The 27,805-nt window shown below is 49.5% G+C and overlaps 2 protein-coding genes across 4 annotated transcripts in view; both read right to left on the minus strand.

Moving 5' to 3' along the window:
* Positions 1-16,241, minus strand: part of LOC311317641 (F-box and WD repeat domain-containing 11-A) — a gene marked incomplete at its 5' end in the record, with an annotated part of 23,829 nt that extends 7,588 nt beyond the window's left edge. The window contains 8 exons of one of the 2 annotated variants that reach the window (XM_084448722.1): positions 860-978; positions 2,237-2,374; positions 4,494-4,584; positions 7,970-8,156; positions 8,635-8,854; positions 10,919-10,987; positions 13,778-13,882; positions 16,122-16,175. In XM_084448722.1, coding sequence (XP_084304848.1) covers positions 860-978; positions 2,237-2,374; positions 4,494-4,584; positions 7,970-8,156; positions 8,635-8,854; positions 10,919-10,987; positions 13,778-13,882; positions 16,122-16,160 — 968 coding nt within the window. Of the gene's footprint in view, positions 1-859; positions 979-2,236; positions 2,375-4,493; positions 4,585-7,969; positions 8,157-8,634; positions 8,855-10,918; positions 10,988-13,777; positions 13,883-16,121 lie in introns of both variants that reach the window. The other variant, XM_084448721.1, reaches the window with a different exon arrangement.
* Positions 16,242-17,342: 1,101 nt separating this feature from the next.
* On the minus strand, positions 17,343-27,008 carry LOC311318021 (eukaryotic peptide chain release factor subunit 1). Of its 2 annotated transcripts, none has more exons than XM_084449202.1 (11): positions 26,903-27,008; positions 26,430-26,540; positions 24,805-24,980; positions 24,334-24,473; positions 23,608-23,746; positions 22,780-22,970; positions 20,511-20,640; positions 20,114-20,287; positions 19,969-20,033; positions 19,619-19,766; positions 17,343-18,083 (listed from the first exon to the last, which is right to left on the minus strand). In XM_084449202.1, the coding sequence occupies exons 2-11, from the start codon at positions 26,513-26,515 to the stop codon at positions 18,001-18,003; spliced, it is 1,332 nt and encodes a 443-aa protein (XP_084305328.1). In that variant the 5' UTR covers positions 26,516-26,540; positions 26,903-27,008; the 3' UTR covers positions 17,343-18,000. The 2 variants fall into 2 exon arrangements, with proteins under 2 accessions (XP_084305328.1, XP_084305329.1); XM_084449203.1 differs by having other exon boundaries at positions 26,656-26,956.
* Between the last annotated feature and the right edge of the window lie 797 nt (positions 27,009-27,805).

Genomic DNA, 27,805 nt, shown 5'->3' on the forward strand with positions numbered 1-27,805 from the left:
CACACACACACACACACACACACACACACACACACACACGCGCGCGCGCACACACACACACACACACACACACACACACCTCCCAGGGAGCGGATGGTTGCGAGGTGTTTTAAGGAGCTCCTGTGCCGGCGGGCCCACTTAAGGATCCAACGCCGCACGCCGACTCTGGAAAAGCTGACCGCTGGTCGCCGAGGCACAAACGAGCGCCCGGCGAGCCCCGCCCATCAGGAAGTGAAGTCACCTTTTCCTTGGACGCCGCGCCCCAGTAGCGGGGGAGGGGGGGGGGGAGGCGGCAAGGGGTGTGAAGTAATACGACTGGGGAAGTTGAGCTTCTGTGGGTCGTCACGCCGCCGCTGGCGCCGGGCGCTGCCAGGGAAACGTTGGCGTGGAGCCCCGGGCCGCTGGAGGACGCGTGGCGGCGACGGAGCGCGGCGTTCCGAGGTCGGTGCGGGACAGGTGGGTGGGCGGAGGTTGGCCGGTTCAGATCCCGACAATAGACACGCGGCGTGGGGTGGTGTGGGCGGGGCTCTGGTGGGAGTGGGCGGAGTCTGCTGGCGACCGGAGGCGTTCACGGTGTGCGTGTCTGAGGCTAGATCCCGACCGCTACGCTCTGCCATATTTTGCTTCTCTTGCACTTTGGCTTAAGCAATAGATTAGTCTTAGTCACTTGTTTAGAAAGGAGAGGCACTTGTGAGTTGTGCTACACTGACTTCCTCCGTTAAATGCAATTATTGTAAGTCGCTTTGGATAAAAGCTGCTAAATGACTGATGTAATGTAATCTGGCCTCGGTCACAGTGTGCGAATGTGCGTGTGTGTTTGTGCATGTATACGCATGCGTGTGTGTGTGTGTGTGTGTACCTGACGGTGGAGTCGGAGGAGCCGGTGACGATGACCCTCTCATCGTACTGCAGACACAGAACTGACCCCGTGTGACCCGTCAGGACCTTCAGACACTCCAGAGACTGCTTGTCCCAGATCTGAGAGAGAGAGAGAGAGAGAGAGAGAGAGAGAGAGAGAGAGAGAGAGAGAGGGAGGGAGGGAGGGAGGGAGGGAGAGAGGGAGGGAGGGAGGGAGAGGGAGAGAGAGGGAGGGGGAGAGAGAGAGAGAGGGAGAGAGAGAGGGAGAGGGAGGGGGAGAGAGAGGGAGGGAGAGAGAGAGGGAGAGGGAGGGGGAGAGAGAGGGAGAGAGAGATGGAGGGAGAGGGAGAGAGAGAGAGGGAGGGAGAGAGGGAGGGAGAGGGAGGGAGGGAGGGAGAGGGAGGGAGAGGGAGGGAGAGAGGGAGGGAGAGAGAGAGGGAGGGAGAGAGAGAGAGAGGGAGGGGGAGAGAGAGAGAGAGAGAGAGGGAGGGAGGGAGGGAGGGAGGGAGAGAGAGAGGGGAGGGAGGGAGGGAGAGAGAGAGAGAGAGGGGAGAGAGGAGAGAGAGAGAGGAGAGGAGGGAGAGAGAGAGGGAGGGAGGGAGGGGGCGGGAGGAGGGCGGCGGGCCGGGTGGACCAGATGAACCCATGTGTAAGAGGCGGAGCGGAGGAGACCGCGGAGGCAGCAGAAGAATGAGAGCAGCGGCTGTGGGTCAGGGGAAGACTGCGCAGCGCCAGAGCGCTCGCTATTCACGGTCCACTTCCCCACTGAACTGACCGGCCGCTCCCGCTACCGAGGACTTCCCTGTGTGTACGAATAGCCCTCTCCTCCTCCCTCCCTCCCTCCTCCCTCTCTCTCTCCCTCCTCCCTCTCCCTCCCTCTCCTCCCCTCCTCCTTTGTGGCTACAGCTTCAGTATGCATGAGACATTAGCTTTCTTAGGCCAAGTAGCTAACGTTAGCTGACTAGATGCCATCTTCATTATCAGTGACTGCTTGCTACTGTACTGAAAGTGCATTGTTTGGAGCCTATCTGTTGGGCTATATAGCTGTATATGTTTATTTTGTTTTTATCCAATTTATCGATTAATCAGGTCTGTTTTTTGGGGGATGCGCAGTGTCAAAACAATTGGTGCGACCAAATAATGTACTGGTGCCACCAACTAAAAAAGTTAGTAGCAGCAGTGTCGCCATGGAACCCTGAATACACACACACTCCACACGCACAGAAACATACACATGCTGCATTCTCTTCTCTCACTCACACACACACACACACACACACACACACACACACACACACACACACACACACACACACACACACACACACACACACACACACACACACACACACACACACACACACACACACACACACACCTTTATGGAGTTGTCCCTAAGGCCGCTGATGATCTTGTCGTCGTCGTACTGAAGGCAGTAGACACCTTTACTGTTCTCTGAGCGACACTGGATCCTCTGCAGGTTGTGTCTGCCACAGCGCCAGTTAGCTTCAATAGTCTGGAGAGGAGGAGAGGAGGAGGAGAGGAAGAGGGGGAGGAGGAGAGGAGGAGGAGGAGAGGAAGAGGAGAGGAGGAGGAGGAGGGGAGGAAGAGATGAGGAGATGAGAGGAGGAGGAGATGAGGAGGAGGAGAGGAGGAAGAGATTAGAGGAGGAGGAGAGGGGAGGAGAGGAAGAGAGGAGAGGAGGGGAGGAAAGGAGGAGATGAGGGGAGGAGAGAAGAGGAGGAGATGAGAGCAGGGTGTCAGAGAGATGGAAAGAGAGGAGGAGGTGAGGAGGGAGGAGAGGAGACAGACAACATGGCAGTGAGGAGACAGACACAGAGACCAGAGCCACTCCGCTGGCCAGTTCACTTTCACACTTTCACTTTCTCTCCGCAGATCAGTCTGGACTCCCTCCCATCTCAGACTTCACTGTGACATCGCGGCCAATCAGGGACAGTGTTTCGACTGCTGTCCTGCCCTCCAAGTAGAACGTAGCCCCTGATTGGTTCCCGTAGTTGATGTGTGAACATGAAATACAGACCGCTGGTAAAACAGTCTCCTGAACGAACGAGCGGTAACGTTAGTAGAATAAACACAGACAAGAACAGTTATTGCAGAAATAGACTCAATAACAAAAATTTAACAAGAACAAGAGCTGCTTTTTTCCATGATGCTCCTTATACCTGGAATACTTTACAACAGACTCTAAAGCTGGAGGTACTTCCTTCAATCACAGAGTTTAAATCCATGGCTCTTGACATTCTTCCAGCTGGATTTGGCAAAGATTTTGCTACGCTGATTGGCTGAAGGAGTTAGTCTGTCAAGGCTGATTGGTTGAAGGAGTTAGTCTGTCAAGGCAAGTTCCGCCCACTGAAATTGTTGGAGACGGGGAGGAAGGCCAGACTGATCGACGGAGCAGAACAGGAAGTGAGCTGGCGAGATCAGGATCATACAGGAAGTGAGCTGGCGAGATCAGGATCATACAGGAAGTGAGCTGGCGAGATCAGGATCATACAGGAAGTGAGCTGGCGAGATCAGGATCATACAGGATTTGAGCTGGCGAGATCAGGATCATACAGGATTTGAGTTGGCGAGATCAGGATCATACAGGAAGTGAGCTGGCGAGATCAGGATCACGGTCTCACGGGGCTAGTCAACCATGTTGCTCAGAACCCCCAAATGGTTCTTTATGACCCGAAGACCTGAAAAGGGTTCTACGTGGAACCTTTTTCTCCCCCAGATGGTTCATCTATGTTTCAAATGCTCGTCTATAGGCCTTCATTTTCCAGCGTCTCACCTCTATGTCCTGGATGATCTTGGGGTACAGGGAGTGGTAGTAGGAGTCTCACCTCTATGTCCTGGATGATCTTGGGGTACAGGGAGTGGTAGTAGGAGTCTCTCACCTCTATGTCCTAGATGATCTTGGGGTACAGGGAGTGGTAGTAGGAGTCTCACCTCTATGTCCTGGATGATGTTGGGGTACAGGGAGTGGTAGTAGGAGTCTCACCTCTATGTCCTGGATGATCTTGGGGTACAGGGAGTGGTAGTAGGAGTCTCACCTCTATGTCCTGGATGATCTTGGGGTACAGGGAGTGGTAGTAGGAGTCTCACCTCTATGTCCTGGATGATGTTGGGGTACAGGGAGTGGTAGTAGGGGTCTCACCTCTATGTCCTGGATGATCTTGGGGTACAGGGAGTGGTAGTAGGAGTCTCACCTCTATGTCCTGGATGATCTTGGGGTACAGGGAGTGGTAGTAGGAGTCTCACCTCTATGTCCTGGATGATCTTGGGGTACAGGGAGTGGTAGTAGGAGTCTCACCTCTATGTCCTGGATGATCTTGGGGTACAGGGAGTGGTAGTAGGGGTCTCACCTCTATGTCCTGGATGATCTTGGGGTACAGGGAGTGGTAGTAGGAGTCTCTCACCTCTATGTCCTGGATGATCTTGGGGTACAGGGAGTGGTAGTAGGGTTCTCACCTCTATGTCCTGGATGATCTTGGGGTACAGGGAGTGGTAGTAGGAGTCTCACCTCTATGTCCTGGATGATCTTGGGGTACAGGGAGTGGTAGTAGGAGTCTCTCACCTCTATGTCCTGGATGATCTTGGGGTACAGGGAGTGGTAGTAGGGGTCTCACCTCTATGTCCTGGATGATCTTGGGGTACAGGGAGTGGTAGTAGGAGTTGGGAGGGACCTCTGTCGTTCGGTTCTTGAACAGGTACTTCTCCCTGGGGTGACGAGACACGACAGCAGCAGCCAATAAGATTTGAGCATTCACTTCCTGGTCAGACAACGCTGATGTGAGCGAGAGGTGTGTGTGTGTGTGTGTGTGTGTGTGTGGAGGGGGGGGGTTAAGGTATACTGTGCATGTGTCTTGGTGTGGTCTGGTGTCACTCGGACAGGCTCTGCCAGAGGGTGTGTGTGTGCGTGTGTGTATAAGCGTGATAGCGAGAGACGGTGTGTGTGTGAAGTGTAATGGTTGTGTGTGTGTGTTTGTGTGTATAAGCGTGAGAGCGAGAGAGAGTGTGTGTGTGAAGTGTAATCAAGGGCGTAGGTTTGCGTATGGACGGTCGGGACATGTCCCTACCAACATTTTGGGAGGCCCAAATTGTCCCTACCAACTTTTAAGCAACCTTGTTCGCATTATCTTTGGAGTGCAGTTATATTAGATCATTTAGATGGCCTTCCCATAGTTTGCAAGGACAGAATTGGCCATACCATTGAGTGAGTTAGTTTGCATTATGTTTGTGGTTACATTAGACCGTTAGCCTACCCCTTTCCTCCACTGTGAATGTGCCATCCCAGTATTTTTGATTGGCTCATTTGGCTGAGATAGATTGTTGCATTTCACTGGATATGAAGACCAACAGCCTTACAGACAGACGGTGACAGCAATACAGTTGTGATTCTGACAGCCGTTTAGGTACATCCACCACAATGTCTCCTCCCCCTCTGAAGAGGATGAGGGATATCAGGACTGTAAGTAACGTTAGCGTTAGCTAGTTACTGGTAAACTAAGTAGCTAACATTAGGCATTAGCCACATGAAAACCAGCTAGGTTGGTGCTAGCTAACGTTACCCTAGCTAACATCACTTGTCTGTCCATTGTGGCAAATTATCAACTGGTGATATAAGCTGGATAGCTAGCAAACTGTTAAGATGGCTTCTATCATCCTGTAACATTAGGATAGCAGCAGCCATTACATTATTATACATTAGCTGCCCACCAGAGATTTAATTGAATGGAACATCACGGCGTCCTCACAACTAACGACCGTTAGTGTCAGCATACTAGCCGATGGGCTATTAGCTATAGCTTTGTCAAACCCAGTCTGTGCTAGACGTGGTGCTGATTTTCACCATATTAAATTCCCATTAACTTATGCTACAAAACGTCAGTGATATTAAAGTCCTAAGTTTTTATTTAAAAATAAATACATTGTTTTAGCCTGACAGGGGTTCTTGTTACAATTATAGGAGAAACTGAATACTCATAAGGTAACGTTATCTAGAGGTTAGCCAGCCCGTAAGAGCCGTTAACGTTACTTTTATGAGGACTCGGGTCTGTTTTTCTTTATACAAGCACGTCCCCTGTGCTTTTTTTACAGTTATTAGCTAAAGTATACTTTCTAACTGGAATCTCATAATTTTCCTCTCACTATATTGGCTGGAGGGTGTTTTAAATAAAGTAGTGTATGTTGAAGTACATGGGATTTATTTTTTCCAACTATGGTATCGAATTGGGTATCCAGGATTGTGGAATTTCTCAATTAGTATTGCCTACTAAATGTCTGGTATTTTGTGACTCCCCTAATGGACAGATATATCAATTTATGAGTTGAATGTCAGTCTAAAAATCCATTGAAAATCTAAATTTTTATCAAATTATTTTTATATATGAAACACAGCAGCAGTCGAGAGTGGAGGGACGCAGCAGCAGGCAGGATGTGATACACTAAGAACATTGTATTAGTATTATTCAATTTCATAAATAGATGCATATTTAAGAGGTTTAACCTCTCATCCCCAGCAAAAATTGTGTATGCAGTCTACACTGCTATATGGTCCCTACCAATGTTGAAACCAAACCTACGCCCTTGAGTGTAATGGTTTTAAGTGTGTGTGTGTGTGTGTGTATATAAGCGTGAGAGCGAGAGAGACAGTGTGTGTGTGAAGTGTAATAGGTGTGTGTGTGTGAAGTGTAATGGCTGTGTGTGTGTTTGTGTGTGTGTGTGTGTTTGTGTTTGTGTGAAGTGTAATGGTTGTGTGTGTGTGTGTGTGAGTGTGTGTGTGAAGTAGGGTTGCAAAATTCAGAGAATATTCAATGTTGGAAACTTTCCATGGGAATTTATGGGAATGTATGGGAATTAACTGGGGATTTTGGGGTTAATTATAAGAACTGTATTTACCTCATCATAAACATACATAAATATAAACATTTTGCTTTGTAGCACACATGCAGGCAAACATTTCTAATTTAAAAAAATGTTTTTCTTAATCTATTTGTGAGTAGAACTTTAATAGATTCTACAGCCCTCTTAGTGTGCAGGACGCTAGGAATTAGCTGTGCATGTGATGGAAGAATGCACTGCACATGTGATGGATGGATGCACAAAACAGGGTTGAAATTCAACTGAATTTGTTTTAAATCAGGTTGTTTTAACCAATATCATGCTGCAAGATCTAGAATTGTATTTTATGTTTTTTTCCCCCCAACTAGGCTACATTTATGTTTATGGGATAGGGATTATTATTATGTTTTTAATCCCTGTGCATCCGTGCTGTGAAGAGCGCTATCCAAATAAAGTTTTACTTACTTTACTTACTTACTTATTTAAGTTCCCTGTTATAGGGGTGTGCGGTGGTGTAGCGGTCATGCATTGTGTTCTGGTGCAGCTGCCCACCGGGAACCGCTGGTCTCTCCAGATCTGAGTATGGCCCGATCCCAGAGGGAGGGGCCTATTGGGCCGCCGCTCCCTGAGGGTGGCTAGTTTAATCTTGGCTTGAGAGTTCGTCACACAACAGCAACCCTGTCTGGTGTTGGAATCATGGTTGTGAGCTGAGAGAGTCATGGAGGTGTCTCTCCCTTTCACATTGCCAACCGGCCGGGTTGTGTGACGAATCCTCAACAGTTAGTAGGGCGTAATTGGACCTTAGGTCCGGGTCAATTGGCTACCAAATTGGATGAAAATGGGATAAAATCCTAAAATAAATATATCAAATAAAATAAAAAATTGTTGAAAAAAAGCTGTTATAGGCTTAAAAAAAGATCAACATTTCCAAAATTCCCAAGCTTAACTTCACAACTTTCAGGAAAGTTTCTGGAAATTTACCGGAAATTTTCCACCCCTTTGCAACCCTAGTGTGAAGTGTAATGGTTGTGTGTATGTGTGTGTGTGTGTGTATGAAGTGTAATGGTTGTGTGTGTGTGAAGTGTAATGGTTGTGTGTATGTGTGTGTGTGTGTGTGTGTGTGTGTGTGAAGTGTAATGGTTGTGTGTGTGTGAAGTGTAATGGTTGTGTGTGTGTGTGTGTGTGTGAAGTGTAATGGTTGTGTGTGTGTGTGTGTGAAGTGTAATGGCTGTGTGTGTGTGTGTGTGTGTCCACCTCTCACCACTGGTGCCTCTCAGACAGGCCCTTCCAGAGGGGGTCCGTGCGGACCATGCGCTCGATGAGCTTCTTCCACAGCATGCCCTCGGAGATGACCCTCTGCCACTCCTTACACACCAGCTCGGCCGAGCACAGCGAGCGCGCGTCCAGGAAGGACAGGATGTTCTCCGCTATGTGGTCCAGCCCCTGGGCTGTGGAGAGGACAGGGTTGAGTGTGTGTACGCATTAAACTTTCATGTGCTTTTAATGCATTAGGGGGGAGTTTGTGCGTGTGTGTGTGTGTGTGTGTGTGCACGCTTGCATGTGCACAAATGCCTCCTGTAAGTGTGTGTGTGTGTGTGTGTGTGTGTGTGTGTGTGTGTGTGTGTGTGTGTGTGTGTGCGTGCGTGCGTGTATTTGTGTAAATAATGTGTGTGACCTGGCTTTGCAGTGATGGAGTTATTTGCAGTTGTGTGTGTTCATTTTCTTTTTGTAAGTGCGCTTGTGTCTTTGTGTGTGTGTTTGTGTGTGTGCGTGAGTATAAGAGTGTGTGTATTACTTGGCTTTGCAGTGACTTTTCTAGTGTGTGTGTGTGTGTGTGTGTATGCAAGCTTGCATGTGCATAAATGCCTCCTGTAAGTGTGTGTGTGTGTGTGTGTGTGTGTGTGTGTGTGTGTGTGTGCGCGTTACCGGGCAGCGCTGTGATGAAGTCTCTCTGGAGCATGGGTTTGAGGTAGGAGTTGATGTGGCCGTGTTGGTAGTGGCACATGCGCGAGATCAGGTGTTCCACAAACTCCACCTGGTCCGCCTCCGACCACTGGTCAAACAGCGCCATGCACTGCTCCTTCTCCTTCTCGTAGTTCCCCTCCGAGGGACGCTTGCGTGAGCCCGTCACCGGCCCGTTGTTCAGCTACAAACCACCACAAAGTAGGGTTAGAGAACTCACATGTGTGATGGACCAGCCTCTGTCTGTCCATGGGTTTGAGATCCGGGAATACTGGGGTTAGAACCGGGAATACTGGGGTTAGAACCGGGAATACTGGGGCTAGAACCGGGAATACTGGGGCTAGAACCGGGAATACTGGGGTTAGAACCGGGAATACTGGGGCTAGAACCGGGAATACTGGGACCGATTCGTTTCATTCAGACTGTATCTTTCTGGCTGAAAGCCAAAAACTCTCTAAACTCTTGTTTAGAGTTAAGTTAAAGGTTATCAAGTTATAAACGGTTTAGACTCAAGTTAAAGGTTATCAAGTTATAAATGGTTTAGGGCCCTTACATAGTCGCCGTAAGCTATTGACCGCGTCTGAGAACGCTCGGGACTACGTAGCTCTACACAAGCATGTTGGTACACTCCGCGCGCTGGGCCGCGTCTTGTCAGGTGCACTACACCGCCCCACCAGCAGGAGGAAATCAGCGGTTATAGTCCGGTGACCTATGAACTCTCCAGACCGAACAGAAGACCAAGAAGAAGAACTCTCCAGACCGCATTCTCCACAGCCCCCAGATCTGAATACAGGCCATCTGCCGTATTATAAATATGTCTGAGCTGCTCCTCCTCCTTCTCCGCTGTCAATTGCAGTGTATACTTTGCCGCCATTTTTCAAAACTAGCTCTGTTTACGATTGTCTTTTCGCTGTTTCAATCAGAATCCCCCTCTAGCGCCCCATCGGTACACGTGGAATTGCACTCGCGGCTTGAGGTGCGTTTGGATTTTGAGCATGTCACCTTGCGGCCTCGCGTACGGCCTTGCGCACGGAGCTTACGGCGACTATGTAAGGGCCCTTAGACTCAAGTTAAAGGTTATCAAGTTATAAACGGTTTATATTCAAGTTAAAGGTATAATATGTAATACGTGGATTAAAATAAAATAAAAATCTAAAATAATACATCCATAGGGCTTTGCGAAGGCTGCAGAGTAAAAGTATTGCTTTTCCATAAAAAATGATATTTTGGTCTGAAATTATTACATTATGAAATTTTGACACTTGATATCATACCAGCCAATAGTATTACAGCGTTGGTACTGCGCGCTTGGTTGCCAGGTACTATTCTAGCTTCACCACTGTGAGATTAGCAGTAGGCAGCTAACGTTATACTTCCATGAATTAGCAGCATTATAGATGTTGGTTAGCATCAAGTGAGTGTGCGACTACGGCAGCTTTTCCGTCCACTTCCGCTCACTCTTTTCAGCTAAACGTTTGGTAAAATTTCAGAGTTTCGTCGTCCTGCTTCTCCGCCTGAGCCCCGGCGAACCGTGCGATACGAATCTCAAAAGTTCAGTGACCGAAAGAGCAAAAGTCGGCTAAATATCGGGCCAGCCTTTGCTCGCTGGACGGAGTTTATGGAGTTTCATGGGATAAAGTCGCATGGTGACATGGCTACTTTTCTACTAGACCGGTAAGCTAGCTAACTAGCTATCGTCATCTTTCTTGGAATCTGCATAGCCAGACGTTATCTCCCCAACGTAACTTATTACATGGCACTCTGAAATACTTGATTGTGATTACTGATTAGTCTAACGTTATGTTCCTCTCGGAGTGAAGATCTTATCACAGTATGACTGAAACAGTGCATTCTCTGGCATTTTGGCAACCAATACGTTGTGTTGTTGCAGTTCTTATCTTTAGACACTAGATGGGGTAATAATCCACATATTACATATTATACCTTTAAAGGTTATCAAGTTATAAACGGTTTAGACTCAAATTCAAGGTTATCAAGTTACCGTATAAACATAACACTATTCATGAATGTTTGAGGACCTGCAGCGCTCACAGATTTAGGGATCTGGATGTTATTAAAATGACCAGGCAAAGCAGCTGTATTATAAACTGAATTATAAACTCAACCCCTCAACCCTCCTCTTTATATCTTATCAATCACTACAGACTTCTGCCCACTAATACAGCTGTAGCGATGTGACTCTGGTTCCCGGATCTAGGTGCCTGGGCCGGCCAGTACCGGACCTCACCTTCAGAACTGTGCTCTTCTTTGGCGAGAGGTCGTCCACCAGGTTCTGTGACTCCATGACCGATGTGTTCTGGAGTGAGAGAGAGAGAACAAGAACACACAAGAGCACGCCGAGTTAGAAAGCCATTGTGTGTGTGTGTGTGTGTGTGTGCGCGCGCGCGAGTGTGTCAGGCAATCAGAAAGACATGGTAGCAGGGCGCACAGCTAGGGGGAGTAGCATCCATCGGGTCGAAGAGACAACAGAAGTTGTTTTCGAACACACGCACACCCACACACACACCACACAAACACATGCACAACAATGCACACGCTACAAGCGCAACACACAAACGCTGAACAAGATGAGGATCTCTGTGTGCTGTCTGTCTGGATGAGATATGGAACAGGGATGGGTGCAGGGGCCACGTCACACACTACTGCACCAACACTGCTATGATGAAACCCCCGTCGGCTCATAGCAGCCAGAAACCCTCCAGAGAGAGAGAGGGGGGTAGGGAGGGAGGGAGAGAGAGAGGGAGAGAGAGGGAGAGAGAGAGAGAGAGAGAGAGAGAGGAGGGGGGAGGGAGAGAGGGGGGGGTAGGGAGGGAGGGAGGGAGAGAGAGAGGGAGAGAGAGAGGGAGAGAGGGAGAGAGAGAGAGGGGGGGGGAGGGAGGGAGGGAGGGAGAGAGAGATAGAGAGAGAGAGAGAGAGAGAGAGAGAGAGAGGGAGAGAGTGAGGGGGGGAGGGAGAGAGGGGGGTAGAGGGAGGGAGAGAGACAGGGGGAGACAGAGAGGGAGAGAGAGAGGGGAGAGGGAGAGAGAGAGGGGAGAGAGAGGGAGGAAGGGAGAGAGACGGGTGCGAGAGACAGGGAGAGAGCGAGCGAGCGAGCGAGAACGAGACATGATTGAACATGATTAAGTACACATAAATGAATTAAACTGACAACAGAGTCAAATCAGCTTGGGCTGGATACGAGCAGCCCAATCAGAAGTTAATTTGATAGTCGTCAGACTGTAATAGGAGCGATTCACGCGTAGCAGCTGCCGCAAGTCAGTACAAAGCGCCACCCAATCCTCACGTCGAGGAAAGAAATGATTTTTGAAATTGAGTTAGAAGAGAAGCTGAAAGGATATCTAAAATGTGTACAAAAAGAACATGACCCCACACCTACATAGTCTATCGGTAGACCAATAAAACTAATCTTGTAGCCTTAGATTAATGTATCCAACTTGCCACTGAAACCATTAGAACTAGGCAGGCCCAATACGCAGCAAGACTTCAAATAAGAACAGCTACGGGCCGAGACTGAACCGGGCCACACGTTGTTTAGTCTAGGCCTACATGTGGGAGGGAACGGGATTGATGAGTATGAGGTACGCAGTGTGTGTGTGTGTGCCTTTTTAGTGGCCTATTTCTCACTGGTGTTATAAGTTATAAGTTTGAGTTGAGGTAATTTGTGTTGCGTGCTGCACTCGGCATAAAACCAGCCCTGGCACTACCACACACACACACAGACCAGGCACTACCACACACACACACACACACACACAGACAGACCAGGCACTACCACACACACACACAGACCAGGCACTACCACACACACACACACACACACACACACACACACACAGACCAGACACTACCACACACAGACCAGGCACTACCACACACACACACAGACCAGCTCTGGCACTACCACACACACACACAGACCAGGCACTACCACACCCACACACACACACACACACACACACAGACCAGGCACTACCACACACACACACACACACACACACACACACACACAGACCAGACCAGGCTCTACCACACACACAGACCAGACCAGGCACTACCCCACACACACACAGACCAGACCAGGCACTACCACACACACACACACAGACCAGACCAGGCACTACCACACACACACACACAGACCAGACCAGGCACTACCACACATACACAGACCAGACCAGGCACTAACACCCCCCCCCCACACACACACACACACAGACCAGGTCTGGCACTACCCCCAGCCCCCCCCCCCCCACACACACACACCAGGTCTGGCACTGCCACACACACACAGACCAGCCTTGGCACTACCACACACACACACACACACACACACACACACACACACACACACACACAGACCAGCCTTGGCACTACCACACACTCAGACCAGAACTGGCACTACCACACACACACACACACACACACACACACTCAGACCAGGTCTGGCACTACCACACACTCAGACCAGACCTGGCACTACCACACACTCAGACCAGACCTGGCACTACCACACACTCAGACCAGGTTGCCAAGGCCACTGCAGACAGGTTAGGTCAGGAAGACAGATAGACAAGCAGGCAGCCGGTGTACATGCAGAGCGGACAGAGACAGACAGGCAGGCGAGGTGGGAGACAGACAGACAGAGACAGACAGGCAGACAGACAGGCAGACAGACAGACAGGCAGAGCCAGGCAAGCCCACATCTCCATCTCCCTCTGTCACTTTCTCCTGGCTCGTTTCCCACAGGAAACAGACCCGTTTACTAAATCGTGTTTCCTACAACCAGAGCTACCAGGGTAGCCGTGGTCTTTCAATAAGCGGCCAGAGTCGAGATGGACTGAGGGAGAGGGAGGGGGGGGGGGGGGGGCTTGCCACAGAAGTGCCTGGGAGGAGAAGTGCATTCTGGGGAAGGAGGAGAGGGAGGGTGACGAGGTGAGGGGTTGTTGGGTGGGGGGGGGGGGGGGGGTACACGGGGTGTGTGTGTGTGTGTGGGGGGGGGGGGGTTGAGAGGAGGGGAGAGGAGGGGACAGGGGGCTGGGGAGGAGGAGGAGGTGGAGGAGGCAGATTTAAGAGGAGAGAGCAGCACCTGGTTGTGAGGCCGGGGGGTGGGTATGCCCTGCAGGCACCTGAGTGCACACAGACTCTCGGCCACCGAGGAGCAGCCCAGCCAGAGAGAGCGAGGCACAGAGCACTGTGTGAGAGAGAGAGAGGGAGGGAGGGAGGGAGAGAGGGAGGGAGGAGAGAGAGAGAGAGGGAGAGAAAAGGAGAAGTGGGTGTGGGTGGGGGGGTAGCGAGGGAGGAGAGGAAGAGGGGGAACAGAGGATGGATGAATAGGAGGCAGGGCAGAGGCGTGAGAGGAGGTGGAGGGAGTCGGGGGGGTTGGGGGGGGCGTGGTCACGCGAGGGCAAACCAAGCAGGAGGTCCAGGATTGGGAGGCGGGGACAGGGCGGGAAAACAAAGATGGCCGAATGAAACGGAATTGAGAGGGGGGGGGGGGGCAGTCGGATATTGGAGATGAGAGGAGGGGGATGTGTGTCCAAACCAGGGTTTGTGAGGATGAACAGAAAGGGGGGGGAGAGTGAGGGTAGGAGGAGGTGGGAGGGATAGTGAGGGGGAAAAACCAGTATTAGAGCTACACGCACATAGGCACAGTGAGCGCAGAAACACACACGCACGCACACACACACTTTCAAACACAAGGCATTGACAGACACACAAACATAAGACAGGAAGCATTATTAGACACGGCGTGGGCGGGGTCGGGAAGAGGAGTGGGAGGGGCAATGAGGGTGTCTGTCAACCTACGGCCGCTTGACTTCGCCTGATGCCCCACCTACTGTTCTGCCACCCCCCACTCCTCATGGGAGCGGTTAGTGAATTACATTGGAAACAGAACACGCACACAAACAAACACACACAAACACACAGACACACCCCAGATGAAACAGAAATGTAGCCGTACATATATGCATCTGACCCACCGTATCGTGTGTCTGTTCTATTTGGCTGGCTGAGGCGATTGGCCGCAGTACAATGCACTTTTGAGAGATTCTAGGCTACGAACCCGGCCAGCGTCCGTGGGCGAGAAGCCTGAGGTGATGTGCGATTGTGATGAGGCGACCACAACGGGCCGCGAGGGATATGTAATTTCAGAATTTGGTTGAGTTAGGTGCTGACGTTGACAATGTTTTGATGCTTTGCTGAGAGGCAATGGTGGGTGGTTGTACCCTTTGACCTTAGTGAAATGTGGAGAACTGGCCTACGGATGATTACTGACAAAAGAGGCAGTTGAACTTCCTGTGTCGCGCTGATTGGTGCCAGAATACAATCACAGTCTATCACAAAGTGTCACTTTGACCCAAGAGTGTCGTCTTTGACCCAACAGTGTTGATTTCTAATGTAGGTAATGGTCTAAGCCTAGGGAGATTACTCCTGGCTCGTTTCCCACAACAGACTGACCTGGCCAAATCAGAGTCATCTAAATCATGTGTCAATGTGGAGTGGCAGCAATTATTTAGCCCTGGAAAAAGCCAGCTCACCCACTTTGAACATACCCGATTATGATGGTCATTTTAGATAACCAGAAAGCTATCAACCTGGTTAGACTGACCAGGATGTGTTTGCTCATCTTATAGTGCAACAACACCACTGCCTAATCATGGGTAGCTAGCCGTACTGGTCGATGTTGTCACGTTATGATAATGTTAGCTATCTAGAATAGCCATCTCATTTGTATAGTAAATGAAGCCAGCTATCTGGCCATCTCAGAGTGGAAAGCTCGCTGATGAAATGAAAATGCACTTCCTTCCTTCTACGCAGTTGTATAAACAAGGACATGCACTCACACCGAGACATTTACATGATTCGTACAAAAGGTGGAGGGCAAGTTTGAATTAATTTCATATCAGAGTGTTTACAGTCCTATATACCGTATGTCCTCCTAGCCGTGACTGGTTGGCTAGCGTAGTTAGCCTAGCGAGCTGAGCTAGTTAGCCGTCTGGGTGACACAGCGAGGGCCCAGTGGCGCAGCGTCACCGCAGTGAAAAGCTTCCCGGAAAACCCTCGGCTTTCTTCGCCCAGCGTCTTTACAGAAACCTTTTGATTGCCAGGTTAGCGATGTTAGTTATGTTTCTTGATCAAATCTCCAGGAAAAATAGAATGACTGCTCTCGTTGCTTTGACATCTCGACAACATCAACAAATTGTCGCACTAAAGGGTTCTGAGTAAAAAAAATTAAAATAAAATATCGATCAATTCAGGCCCTCCCTCATATTTCTAGTTAACCCCCCTGCTTTTGACTCCATCTATCTTGCCCGCCGTTCCGCCTGGGTTCGTGCCCCGTTCTGCCTCCGAGTCGGGCTCCTACCCCCCCTGTTCGGGTCCGACACTATCCCCGGACGTCTATGCGAACGCATCCGTGTGGTTCTTACCATTAATTCCAGCGTTTTGTCCTCCATCTCCGGCTCCATGTTGACGTTCCCCCCCGAAACTCGATGTGAAAATGGAAACCCAGCCCTTGCGTCGGCGGCCCGCAGAAGCAGAGACGTCATTCACTCCGCTCAGCCACGGCTTGGCAGCTAGAGCCGTGGGTTAGGAGAGGGGAGGGGCTTAGAAGCCCTGGGTTAGGGTGGTGGGCGGAGCTTGGCAGGTGGTGGGCGGGGCTTGGCGGACCTGTGTTCGGTGGGGGTGGGGGCAAGTCAGCGCTTCAATCAATCTCACACACCGATTGGATGGCTTCTGCTAAAGTGGGTGTGTCTTAGCGGGCTAACCCTTTTATTGATTGGCTCACTGTACTATCAAGGCTTTCCCCGGTGACTCCCAAAACAAAAGGGCAAATGGTTGAAGATGCTGTTGTTGCCATACTGAAAAATGTATGTCTAGTCTACAACAAAGCAATATCAGTCTTTCTAATGCACCCCTGCAAGAGGTCTATAGGGGGGGGGGGTTGTGCTTATGACATGATAGAAAGATAGGCTTTATCTGCTGATGTTATGAACATTATTCATTTTCAGAGCCTGTGTGGGCTACATACAGCGGGTAGGCACGTCAAACAGAGAAGAGCTCACAGAAGTGTAAGATCTACAGGATCTACAGCTGACCATCGCATTCACAATCACATGCATCACTTTGTGGAATCTCGTGACCATATCACCTTACAAGCTTAAGATTCTGATTAAGGTGAAATTAATGATGGGTGATTGATAGGTCACTGAACACCAGTCCTAGAGGATTCAAGGTCTCATGCACCAGCATCCTGTCTGGATTCTCTGCTCTTATATACCTACTATAACCTGAATGGACTCAGAAACACATCCATTTCCACCCCTTTCATAGAGACCGAATCTCTCAGGTCTCTACTCACTTCCTACCCCCCAGCGCTTTCTTAAAACACAGAAGCTAAAGCTTCAACTCTGACACAATCAGTACAACGCACAGGCCTATTCAAGTGGATCCCATGTTCATAGAGGCAAAGCAAGACAGCGGGCTATTGCCACACTCAGCCGTGCTCATCATCATAACACCATCTAAACATTGTCATCGATGGGGGAGGGGAAGGACACGCCCCTCCAGGGACACGCCCCTCCAGGATGAACAGAGACTCCACAGCATTGAGACCACAGCTGATGAGGAGGTAGCAATGGTTTCCAGCAGTTCAAATTTAATACTTTTCCCCCTTTCCATACAGAAACCCAGGTAAAAAAAATCCCCCACTCTCATAAAATACAACAGCAGCAGTTACCAGTAAAAATAAAAATAAAAAATAAGAAAATGAAAAAAAAAAATGAAAAAAAAAGAGAGAAAGCTTCAGGAGGGAGAGAAGGAGGAAGGCAAGTAGGGTCAAATGAGGAAAGAAGGAAAAATATATATTTCTATTTGCGAGGAGCGAGTCCGTCCTCTTCTTCAGACAGGATGGAGGGGGGGGATGTGGCAGCGAGGGTCCCGTGAATTTGCTGTTGTGTTCATTCAAAATGGAAGGGAGATAAAATAAATGAACGAAAACGAGTCGAGTCCGATCCGACCAGGGGAAGGAACCAGCACTCTAAGGCAGGGATTTACTCAGGAAGGGTTTGCTCCCTCTCTGGATCGAAAGAAAACGTCACTCCTCTTCCGCCCGTGAGTGGTAGTGTGTGTGTGTGTGTGTGTATATGTGTGTGTGTGTGTGTGTGTGAGGGCGTCTTGTCTGTCTGTCTATATGGTCGACTCTGCTTCCCCTCTCACTGCGAAAGAGAGGTGGCCTTTTCATTTCCTTATTTCTTCATTCATTCATTTGATTTTCTGTTTTTTCTCCCAGCATCAGTCCCCGACTACCTAGTAGTCATCCAAATCGAAGAACTCGTCGTCGTCTCCTTGGTACTCCATGCCCTGGAAGTCCACCCTATACCGCAAGATCCCTGAGAGAGAGACAGAGAGAGACAGAGAGAGAGAGAGAGAGAGAGAGAGAGAGAGAGACACAGAGAGAGAGAAATTAGAACACAGGATGTGCTAGTTCGGTGGTCTTTCTGGACATGCACAAGTATTGTGGCAGTGGAGTATTTTTGTGTGTGGTTTTGGCTCCATAGACCTCTGACATCACAATGTAGTTCCAACTGTGCCTGAATAACGTCACGGCTTCACTGCAGCCGCCGACACCCGGCCGTCAACACCCGGCAGTCAACACCCGGCCGCCGACACCCGGCCGTCAACACCCGGCCGTCAACATTCTACCCTCCAAAATCAAGAGATGAGCCTCTGCCATTCTCTAACTTTGACGCCGGCGTCGAACGTGACGCAGTGGCTACAGAGGAGCTGCTGTGGTTAATTCTAACGGATTGGTTCCCTCAGCGTCCGATGGCTGACGGTTGTTGACGTTGGCGGCTGCAGTGGAGCCGAAGGGCAAGGATTCCGGTTCAACGCTTTTTTTTTTCAATCTAAGGGGAAAAATAAATGTGATTTTAAATGAATATATCTTCAAAAAGCAAAGATAAATTGGACATAACCCAGTTAAGCCCTCCACCCCCCCAAAAAAAGATAATTTTTTTTGGCCATTGACTTTGTTTTTAGAACCGCCAAAGTGGCAAATGTTAAACTCCAGCTACAAACTGACCTCAACACTTTAGAGGGTATACGGTTCCAAGCCAATACCACAACCATCACTGCAACGTGTCTCTGAGAATTCAGATGTGGACCAGAATCTGCTCTAAATCCCCTTAATACGGTCTGGAAAACATCGACCCTTGATGTCCTGCAGTCATTTAGTCTGACCGGACCAGCCTCAAACCATCACACCCCGGCTACCGAGCGCCACTACAGGTCCCTTTAGGCACGGCAGAAAAGACAGGGGGCACATGCCTTTGTTGCCAAGCTAAATGTTGAACTAAATTATTTACAACCTGAGTGTTCTGTACTAAACGCTCTGCTCCTGCCAATAAATAAGGGATTGGAGAGCCCCCCCCCCCCCCGGTGGACGATACCCATCTAGGGATATTAATAGTTAATAGACTATTGATTAATTGCCGATAAGAATTTAGTTACTCGATTAATTGCTTGTTAATGGAACAGAACTTTTTTTGGGGGGGGAACGAACGTTTTCAATGGGAGAAATGTAATCATGATTCAGGGTCTGACTGCACATGAGGGCGCCACGCTATGTAGTGAAGGCTAATTGGGATGCCGGGAAATTTCAACGACACGAAGCGCAGTCCAGCGTGGGACGTTCTTATCAATTAATCGACTCTCGTTTGTTAAGGTTAACAGTTATCGATTAATGAAATTACTTGAAATTTGCAACCCTATACCCGTCGGTGTCCGCTGGGAAGGGGCGGAGCAGTTCGGATAAAAGCGCTACGTGACCGTGGCGTAAAGATGCTGATAGGCCACAGCTTTCTGGCCGCAAACTGACGCTGCCGGTCGTAGTGTCCGGTCCAGACGGCCCCGCGCTGCTACTCACCCCCGATGCCTCCGAAGCCCTTGACGAACTGAGACCCCTCCTGACTCTTGTCTGTGACGATCTCCAGCGTGGCGCCGAATTTCTTGTAGTTGTTGGCGAACCATTCCAGCAGGGGCATGCTCTCGAGCAGCTCGTGCTCCTGCCCCGTCTGAGCTCACACACACGCACACACACACACGCACACACACAGGAAATGATGGTCAGGAAGGGGGGGGGGCACTTTAAAACTTGGGGGGGAGGCACTTTAAAACTCTAAATTCCCAACCTGAATGAGTCAGGTATACAAAGCAACAAGAGTGTGTGTGTGTGTGTGTGTGTGTGTGTGTGTGTGTGTGCGCGCGCGCGCTTACCTCCTTGTCTGTGAAGTGAGACTTGTCTTTCTCCTGCTCCGGCGTTAAATACAGAGTCTTCTCATCTGAAACACAACAGGACGGACAAGTGAGCGTTTGTCTTTCTGCATCGTGGCACTGTGTAGCAGAGTGTGTGTGTGTGTACCGTTCTCTAGTCCGTTGCTCTCTGCCCCGTGCACGCGCAGGATGTAGCGCATGGTGTCCAGGTTCTCGTAGACGATGAGGATCTCCACGGCGCCCATCTCCAGGGCCTTGAGCGTGTCCTCCACGCCGAAGCAGTACTTCCCCGTGTCCTGGCTGATCTCGTCAAAGTACCTCCCTGAGGAGGAGTGGAGGAGAGGAGGAGGGGTGGAGGGAGGAGAGGAGGAGTGGAGGAGAGAGGAGAGGTGGAGGGAGGATGGAGGAGTGACGGTTGGAGAACGAAAAAGGCACAGTCACACTTTCTGAGATGACGCATGTTCTGAGCGCACACGCACGCACACACAATCGCTGGAGTAGCCTGATAACGTCAACATGTGCACAAAACACACACACACACACACCTATGAGCTTCTTCTCCTGGATGAACTTGACGTTGGAGAGGACCTCGGCCGACAGCTCGATCGCCTGGTTGAAGCCGTTCTCACCACCGTACGAGATGTCTACCAGCTTCAGCACCTTCGCCTGTAACCTCTGCCCTCACACACACACACACACACACACACACACACACACACACACACACACACACACACACACACACACACACACACACACACACACACACACACACACACACACACACACACACACACACACACACACACACACACACACACACACACACACACACACACACACACACACACGGTTAGCCGACTGCAGTTAAGGTAATGTCAATCTTAATTTACACAAGGCCGTTTCTCCAGAAACCGGTCTTGAAATCAAATTTTTGGTTACTCGATTAATTGCTTGTTAATGGAACAGAACTTTTTTTTGGAGGGAACGAACATTTTCAACGGGAGTTGTGTGAAATGTAATCATGATTTAGGGTCTGACTGCACATGAGGGCGCCACGCCATGTAGTGAAGGCTAATTGGGATGCCGGGAAATTTCAACGACACAGCAGAAGAAGACAAAAAAATGAAGCGAGCAAAGCACCATCCAGCGCGGGACGATCTTATCAATTAATCGACTGTCGTTTGTTAAGGTTAACAGTTATCGATTAATGAAATTCCTTGAAATGTGCAACCCTAGCCAGGACCAGCAGAACACTGCCCAGATCATCACACTGCCTCCCCCAGCTAGCCCTCTTCAGCTCACAAGGTTGTGGCTGATCGCTATGTGTATGAAAACACAGGGATACTGCACTTTCACCAAAATAAACCAAGCACACACACATACCCAAGCATACAGGCACATAACCTACACAAGGATACTCAAAAAAAACACACACACACACACGTTGCCAAGTGTCACACACTGGCCGTGAGACACAGGCATTTCAACTAGTTCACACTCTCACACGCCACACTTTACATTTCTCACACAGATTAATGAATCCACAAAATAACAATTGTTTTGCGGGACTTTTAGTTTGAAATTCCTCTGAGAGTTTCTGCTGGCGTGTTGGTTGCTGCATGCCTATTGGTTGTTGTGTTGGTGTGCAGCACGGAGCTATGAAAGAGGCAGTGTGAAGTCTAGCGTGCGCGAGTCGACCGCTGATGGAAGAATATCTGTCCACGTGAGCTGCATGTGTAGCCTGATCACCTCAATCATTTCAAAGGGTTGCCAAGTCCGAAATCAAAAATCTCTGTTAGCACCCCCTCTTCCCCGTCAACAACTCGCCCGACAATAAAATTAACGGGAAGGAGATAAATCTCACTCCAAGCTTTTGGTCAAACTTGGCAACCCTGCACACACACACTCTCTCTAGGCATTTTTAGACAGAGCTTCTGCAAATTTGCTGCAAATAGGTCCCGCAATGGACCCACAATATATGCGCTCTGCCCATTTAGAGAGGTGTAATATTTCCGTGGCAGCTCTTTGTTTAGATAGCATTCCGCCCCTCCGCATTTAAAAGAGGCGTGAACAAACAGCAGTTCTTCAGTAGTCTTCCGTGTTGGCGGAACGCACCATTCAGATGAAAAGGGGAGTCGGGCCGTTGCGGGAATATCACTACCTCAAAAGACGGAACGAAAGGGGGGAGAATCTTTTAAACCAATCCGTGTCTGTTCAATTTAGACCAACGGCGAAACGTACGATTGACACAAGTACTCTCTCTTACTCACACACACACTCTCTCTCTTACTCTCTGACACACACACACTCTCTCTCTTACTCTCTCACACACACTCTCTCTCTCTCTTACTCACACACACACAATCTCTCTCTTACTCACACACAATCTCTCTCTTACTCCCATACACACACTCCCTCTCTCTTAGTCACACACTCTCTCTCTTACTCACACACTCTCTCTTACTCTCACATATACACACACACCCTCTCTCTCTCTTACTCACACACACTCTCTCTCTCTCTCTTACTCACACACACACTCTCTCTCTCTCTTACTCACACACACTCTCTCTTACTCACACACACACACTCTCTCTCTCTCTTACTCACACACACACTCTCTCTCTTACTCACACACACACTCTCTTTCTTACTCTCACATACACACACTCTCTCTCTCTTACTCTCACATATACATACACACACACACACACACACACACACACACACACACACACACTCTCTCTCTCTCTCTCCCTCTCTCTCTCTCTTACTCCCACACACATGCACGCAGGAATACAGTGGACTCACCGGGTCGAACATGTCTGACTGGCTGAGCTCCGTCTTGAAGTCGGCGGACCCCGCCAGGACCATGCCGGCTACGTTCACCTTGTCGTTGGACACGAACAGCTGGACGGCCGTCTCCGCCACCTTCCTCACATAGTTGTGTCTCTTCTCCATCCTCAGACGGGCGAAACGCAGGGCGGACTGCCCTCCTCTGCCTGGGGGAGGGGGAGGGAGAGGCCAACGGGATGAGGAACGGAGGATGAGCTCTCCACCGCAGGCCGGGGGAGGAGTTTTCGGGGTAGACGGGCCCGTTGTGCAGGTTCGACCGAGTACGGCACGTTTGCGTGTGTGAACATGTCCCCGGGACTTCCGCTGGCGGGTCTGTGGCGTGCGTCTGCGTGTTTTCGACTGTGTTTTAAAGCAATACATTGCGATATTTGGACCTTTACAAACATGTCTGGTGCCAATTCTCCAATTAGATTTACTAAAAGTAAGCTGAATCGTCCAAACAGTCTACTCAGAAAGATAATACATTGACAGTATTTACCTTTTAAAACTCGCGCCCCCGGGACGCAGCATTCAGTAGAAGTGTGCATGCGCAACGTTGTGCTTAAACACAGTAGTAGCTAACTATTCCAGCGTCTATGGATATCATGCGTTTTTTAGCTCAATGATATCATGGCGGAGGTGAGAAAACCAAAGCGAAACATCACAGAGGAAGGCAGAAAAAGAAAAAGACAATCTGATAACTTGACGACAGTACGACAGTGCACTTACTCGCAGAGCCTGTGGGGGCGCAGTTCCGAGAAAACGCTAATGTATTGCTTTAAGAGAGCGAGAGGGGGGCAGTACCGTGCTTCTTGGGCAGGTCCACGGTGAATTTGTGGAGCACCTCTCTGGTGTTCCCCTGGAGCGTCCCGAACAGAGCCCCGCTGCCGTCGATCACGATGAAGCCAAACTTACTGTCGTCGGACAGCAGGGCCGTCAACGCCTGCGGGGGGGGGGGCAGAAGACAGTGAGTGTGTGTGTGTGTGTGTGTGTGTGTGTGTGTGGGCGGGGGGGGGGGTGATCAGAGTTGCCAAGTCCACTTATAATAAGCGATTTTGAGCTTCTTGTTTTTGAAGCCAGGATGGATGATGCAGGGGAGCAGAGGGATGAGCTTCTTTCATGAAGGTAAACATATGTATATATTTCTTAATCTATATATTTGTGTATGTATTCATCTATTATTACAGTTGATAACAATAAACAAGCATAACATTGGCTGATCACAGGTGAGTGGATAGTGCCAGCCCTCCCGATACGCTTCGTTGACGTTGCAGGCTCATTTACTGAGTCTGTTTACACCGACGCCGTGACAGGCTATAATAATATCAGGCTCGTTTTTGAAGCTTTGGTTGTTTATTTGTCTCGCAAGAGTTGGCAACACTGTCTGTGATAATACTCTGCCAGTTAATTACTGAATCGAATGCACGCTCACGTACACTCCTGCTCTCATTCACTCACCCACTCACTCTCACACACACACACACATACACACGCACGCACACACACGGGGGACCAGGATAGAGCTCTCACCTCGGTATGGAATTTGTTATCGCAGAGGTACAGAGAGGTGTTGATTGGCTTGAAAGGCTCAAAATCGATGTTGACTTTCTTCTCTTTGCCCTCCTCTGTCACGATGGTCCCGCAGTACACCACCAAACCATTAGGTGGCACTGGAGGGGAGACAGAGGGCCTAGTCAGTATGTGGTCAACTTGACTTTGCCTAAAACAAAACCCACAATGTCAGATCAAATAATGTCAGATCAGATATACACTACCAGACAAGAACGCTGAATTCCTTCTTTTGGCTTTAGCAGTTGTTACCCAGAACACACCTGGCTGAATCCAGGCCTAAAACCCTATCGTGATACACACCAGTCATTGAGCACTTCTTGGAATAGGAACGGAAACTCTTGATTGATTTATTGCCCATTAAGCTTGAAGGGAATCAGCTCAGTTAGTTGTCACAAAGGTCGTACGTGTGTAAACCACAGGCCGACTCACCCTTGTTGTACAGTTTTAGTCTCTGTTGTACGGATGTAATGGCCCCGAGCACGGAGAGCCGGTTGACTCTGCTCTTGATGTTGGAGGCGGTACCAAACTCGTCCGCCAGCATCTTGGCCACTCTGGAGATCTGGTCCTTAGGGGGGATGATCAACGAGATCATACTGGTTCCATTACTGGTGAGGGGAGAGAGAGGTGGGTGGTTTAATTAGTATACAGGCAAGTAGGCAGACACACACTTGTGCGCGCGCACACACACACACAACACACAACACACAACACGTGCAAGCACACAGAAAGACAGGCTGCACCAAACATTCAGAAACACATTTCAATTTCCGACTGATCTTTGACCTTGTCTGGTGTCCAAGTTATTTAAGGGTCAGCTTAACACTGTCATTAAGAGCTTTCACAAAGTACGCAAATATCTTAGCTGAGAGCTTCCACAAAGTAAGCAAATATTATCCCAGCCGAGATTCTCAGTCTAATGTTACTTGACCAAGTGGCGTGGAGTTATCTTAAGACCATGTGACTCCATTCTGCCTTGACTTCCACGCACTGTGCACTGCTGAACACCACGTTGTTCACCGTACTACGTTGAAACGAACGGTAGAAGCAGGGGACGGCAAAGATGACTCTCCAACAATCAGCTGCCCTTGACACCAATGACTGACTGCGCATGAGTTCCATTCGGGCACATTGTTTTGTGCATTCACGGTCCGTCAAAGGCGAACCGTCACACCGGACACGCTGACGCTGCACGTGCGCACACACACACACGCACGCGCGCACACACACACACACACACACACACACACACACAGAGACACACGCACACACACAGACACACACACACACACACACAGGTGAATAGGGCGACTAGTCACCTATAATTAATATGCTGGCAGTTGACAACACATTCTGCGTCAGTAAAGCTAACCACAAAACACACCCCATGCCAGGCGGCGAAAAAGACTGCTCTTTCCAGTGACACTGCCAAGTGCAAGTGTCCTCTTTTGACTACAAGGTAAAGATGGCTAGCTAGCTACATGGCCACGTAACGTTACTCGTAGCCCTTAGCCTTCCACCGCATAGCAATGTGGCCCGCGCTAAAGAGATAGCAAGCCATGTCTATCCACACGTCCGTGATATACCACCAGCGTGTTTCCGGCCACATACCGTCCGGCCTGAGACCCACACACACACACACAGCTCGCCTGGCCTGGCTAACGCTAGCCGAGATTACGTTGGGAGAGTTAGCTAGCTAGCTACCTGGCTAACGTTTGCTTACGACCAGCCTTAAGACCACAGCATTCTCTCACCATCGACCATCGGATGGACACCATTGCCGCAGCAAACACCGTTTCCAAGATAGCAAACCAAGCCAGCTACAGATGTTATAAAGGCAACACTGACTGCTAGCTTGTAGCTACAGTGGCATGCTATCTGGGTGGCACAAGCTAGCTAGCAAGCTAAGCTAACCACTCCCAAATTCGGCCCCACTCATCCGATCCAGCTGTTTCAGCGGCGGTCGGCTCACACCCGTCCCTCTCTCTCCAGCTCATCGACATTCAGCCAGTCACACACCTCCACAGTGCGGCGTCCCCTGGCGATCGATCACTTACCCGCGGGCAGCTTCCAAACTTTTAATCAGCTTCTTGATTTTCCATATTTCCACGTTCCTATCCGCCGCGCTAGGATCGTCCGCCATCTTTCTGCTGTAATCGCTTCAGCACCTGAAACGATGAGAGAGACGATGAGAACATGAGCATTCACTGGCAGAAAAGACAAATATAGGACGAAGATGGTGCCACAAACAGACAGGGCTGGTAACAGTTGTCATTCATGTACCTTCCCAGCCTCGCAGCGCGGTGACTATGCTGAACTGACCGGGATGGAGAGACTTTGCCCCGGCTGGCCGCGCCAGGAAAGTGCGCGGATAAACCTAGGCCTACGTCTTCCCAGGCCCTAGCGTCCACCTCGTTCCATTATCTAACGTTGAGGCCGACCTACTTTCTCCCCTCTTCGTCGGGAATGCCTCAAAACGTCCAAGAGTCTAGAACTTTCCAGAGTTAAAACACTGCCGGTGATTCCATACCTGCCTCGGGCCACGCCGCTCCGCTCTCGGTCCTGTGCGCTGCAGCTGCCGCGCTAGCTGGGTCGGTGGTCGGAGGAATGACGTCGCCTCTCGCCCTGCCGGTTCCTCTCTTCCACAGGCTGCGCGTGGTGAGATGGGGCTCACGTGTGGGAGGTGGTTAGATCGTACACTTCCTGGAAACCGCATAGAAACGACGAGATGCATTTTTGGTTGGTCCATTTCACAGATCCGTCATGGACGCAGGCCCGGTGATTGGATCGAAGGGGAAATGATCCCAAAACTGGGCAGGGTTTATCTCTACGCAGTTCCCATATGGGAGATGTAGTTATCTTTCGTATTGGTCACTCTGTATACATGCTTATAACCAAAAACCAATAAAGATAAAACATATCCTATCAGTTGTGTGTGAAGTGAACTGAAAATGATCACAGATTATTTTATAACAATGGCTAACGCACAAAAGTTACAGTAATTAGAAAACACAAAACTTTGGGGATTAATACCTTTAGAATTGCCAATTCAAATTATATAATTCATAAAATATTTGCTAATGCAGTTCAAATTTATTGACACGTTTTCTCACAAAAGAGAAAAGACTTCAGCACTATTTTCCAAAGAAGTAGCTACTGTTTACCACTAGATGACAGCATTGAATTAATGTAAACTCAGCTACTTTGAGTGAAAGACTGAGTTCATTTTATACTGTATATGATTTCGAACATTACAGAGTGCAGTGCAGATCAAAGGACGAGTGATTGCTGTTCATATCATTCATACATGTTTCCTCTTGTCACCCTCATGTTTGAATGACTGTAATAGCTAGGCTACATGGGTTTGAACACCAACACACACATTCACTCTCATTATTTTGTATTGTTGTATGTATATGGGACTGGAGATGGA

This window comes from Borostomias antarcticus (assembly GCF_949987555.1).
Source record: "Borostomias antarcticus genome assembly, chromosome: 14".
NCBI lineage: Eukaryota > Metazoa > Chordata > Actinopteri > Stomiiformes > Stomiidae > Borostomias > Borostomias antarcticus.

Bases quoted from the DNA above. Each gene is read 5' to 3' on its own strand.
- LOC311318021 (XM_084449202.1), bottom strand. From the start codon at position 26,515: ATGGCGGACGATCCTAGCGCGGCGGATAGGAACGTGGAAATATGGAAA. The intron at 23,747-24,333 runs GTGAGAGCTCTA...CCCCCCCCGCAG, and splicing joins ATAACAAATTCCATACCGAG to GCGTTGACGGCCCTGCTGTC. The intron at 20,288-20,510 runs GTGTGTGTGTGT...ACTCCTCCTCAG, and splicing joins CCAGGAGAAGAAGCTCATAG to GGAGGTACTTTGACGAGATC.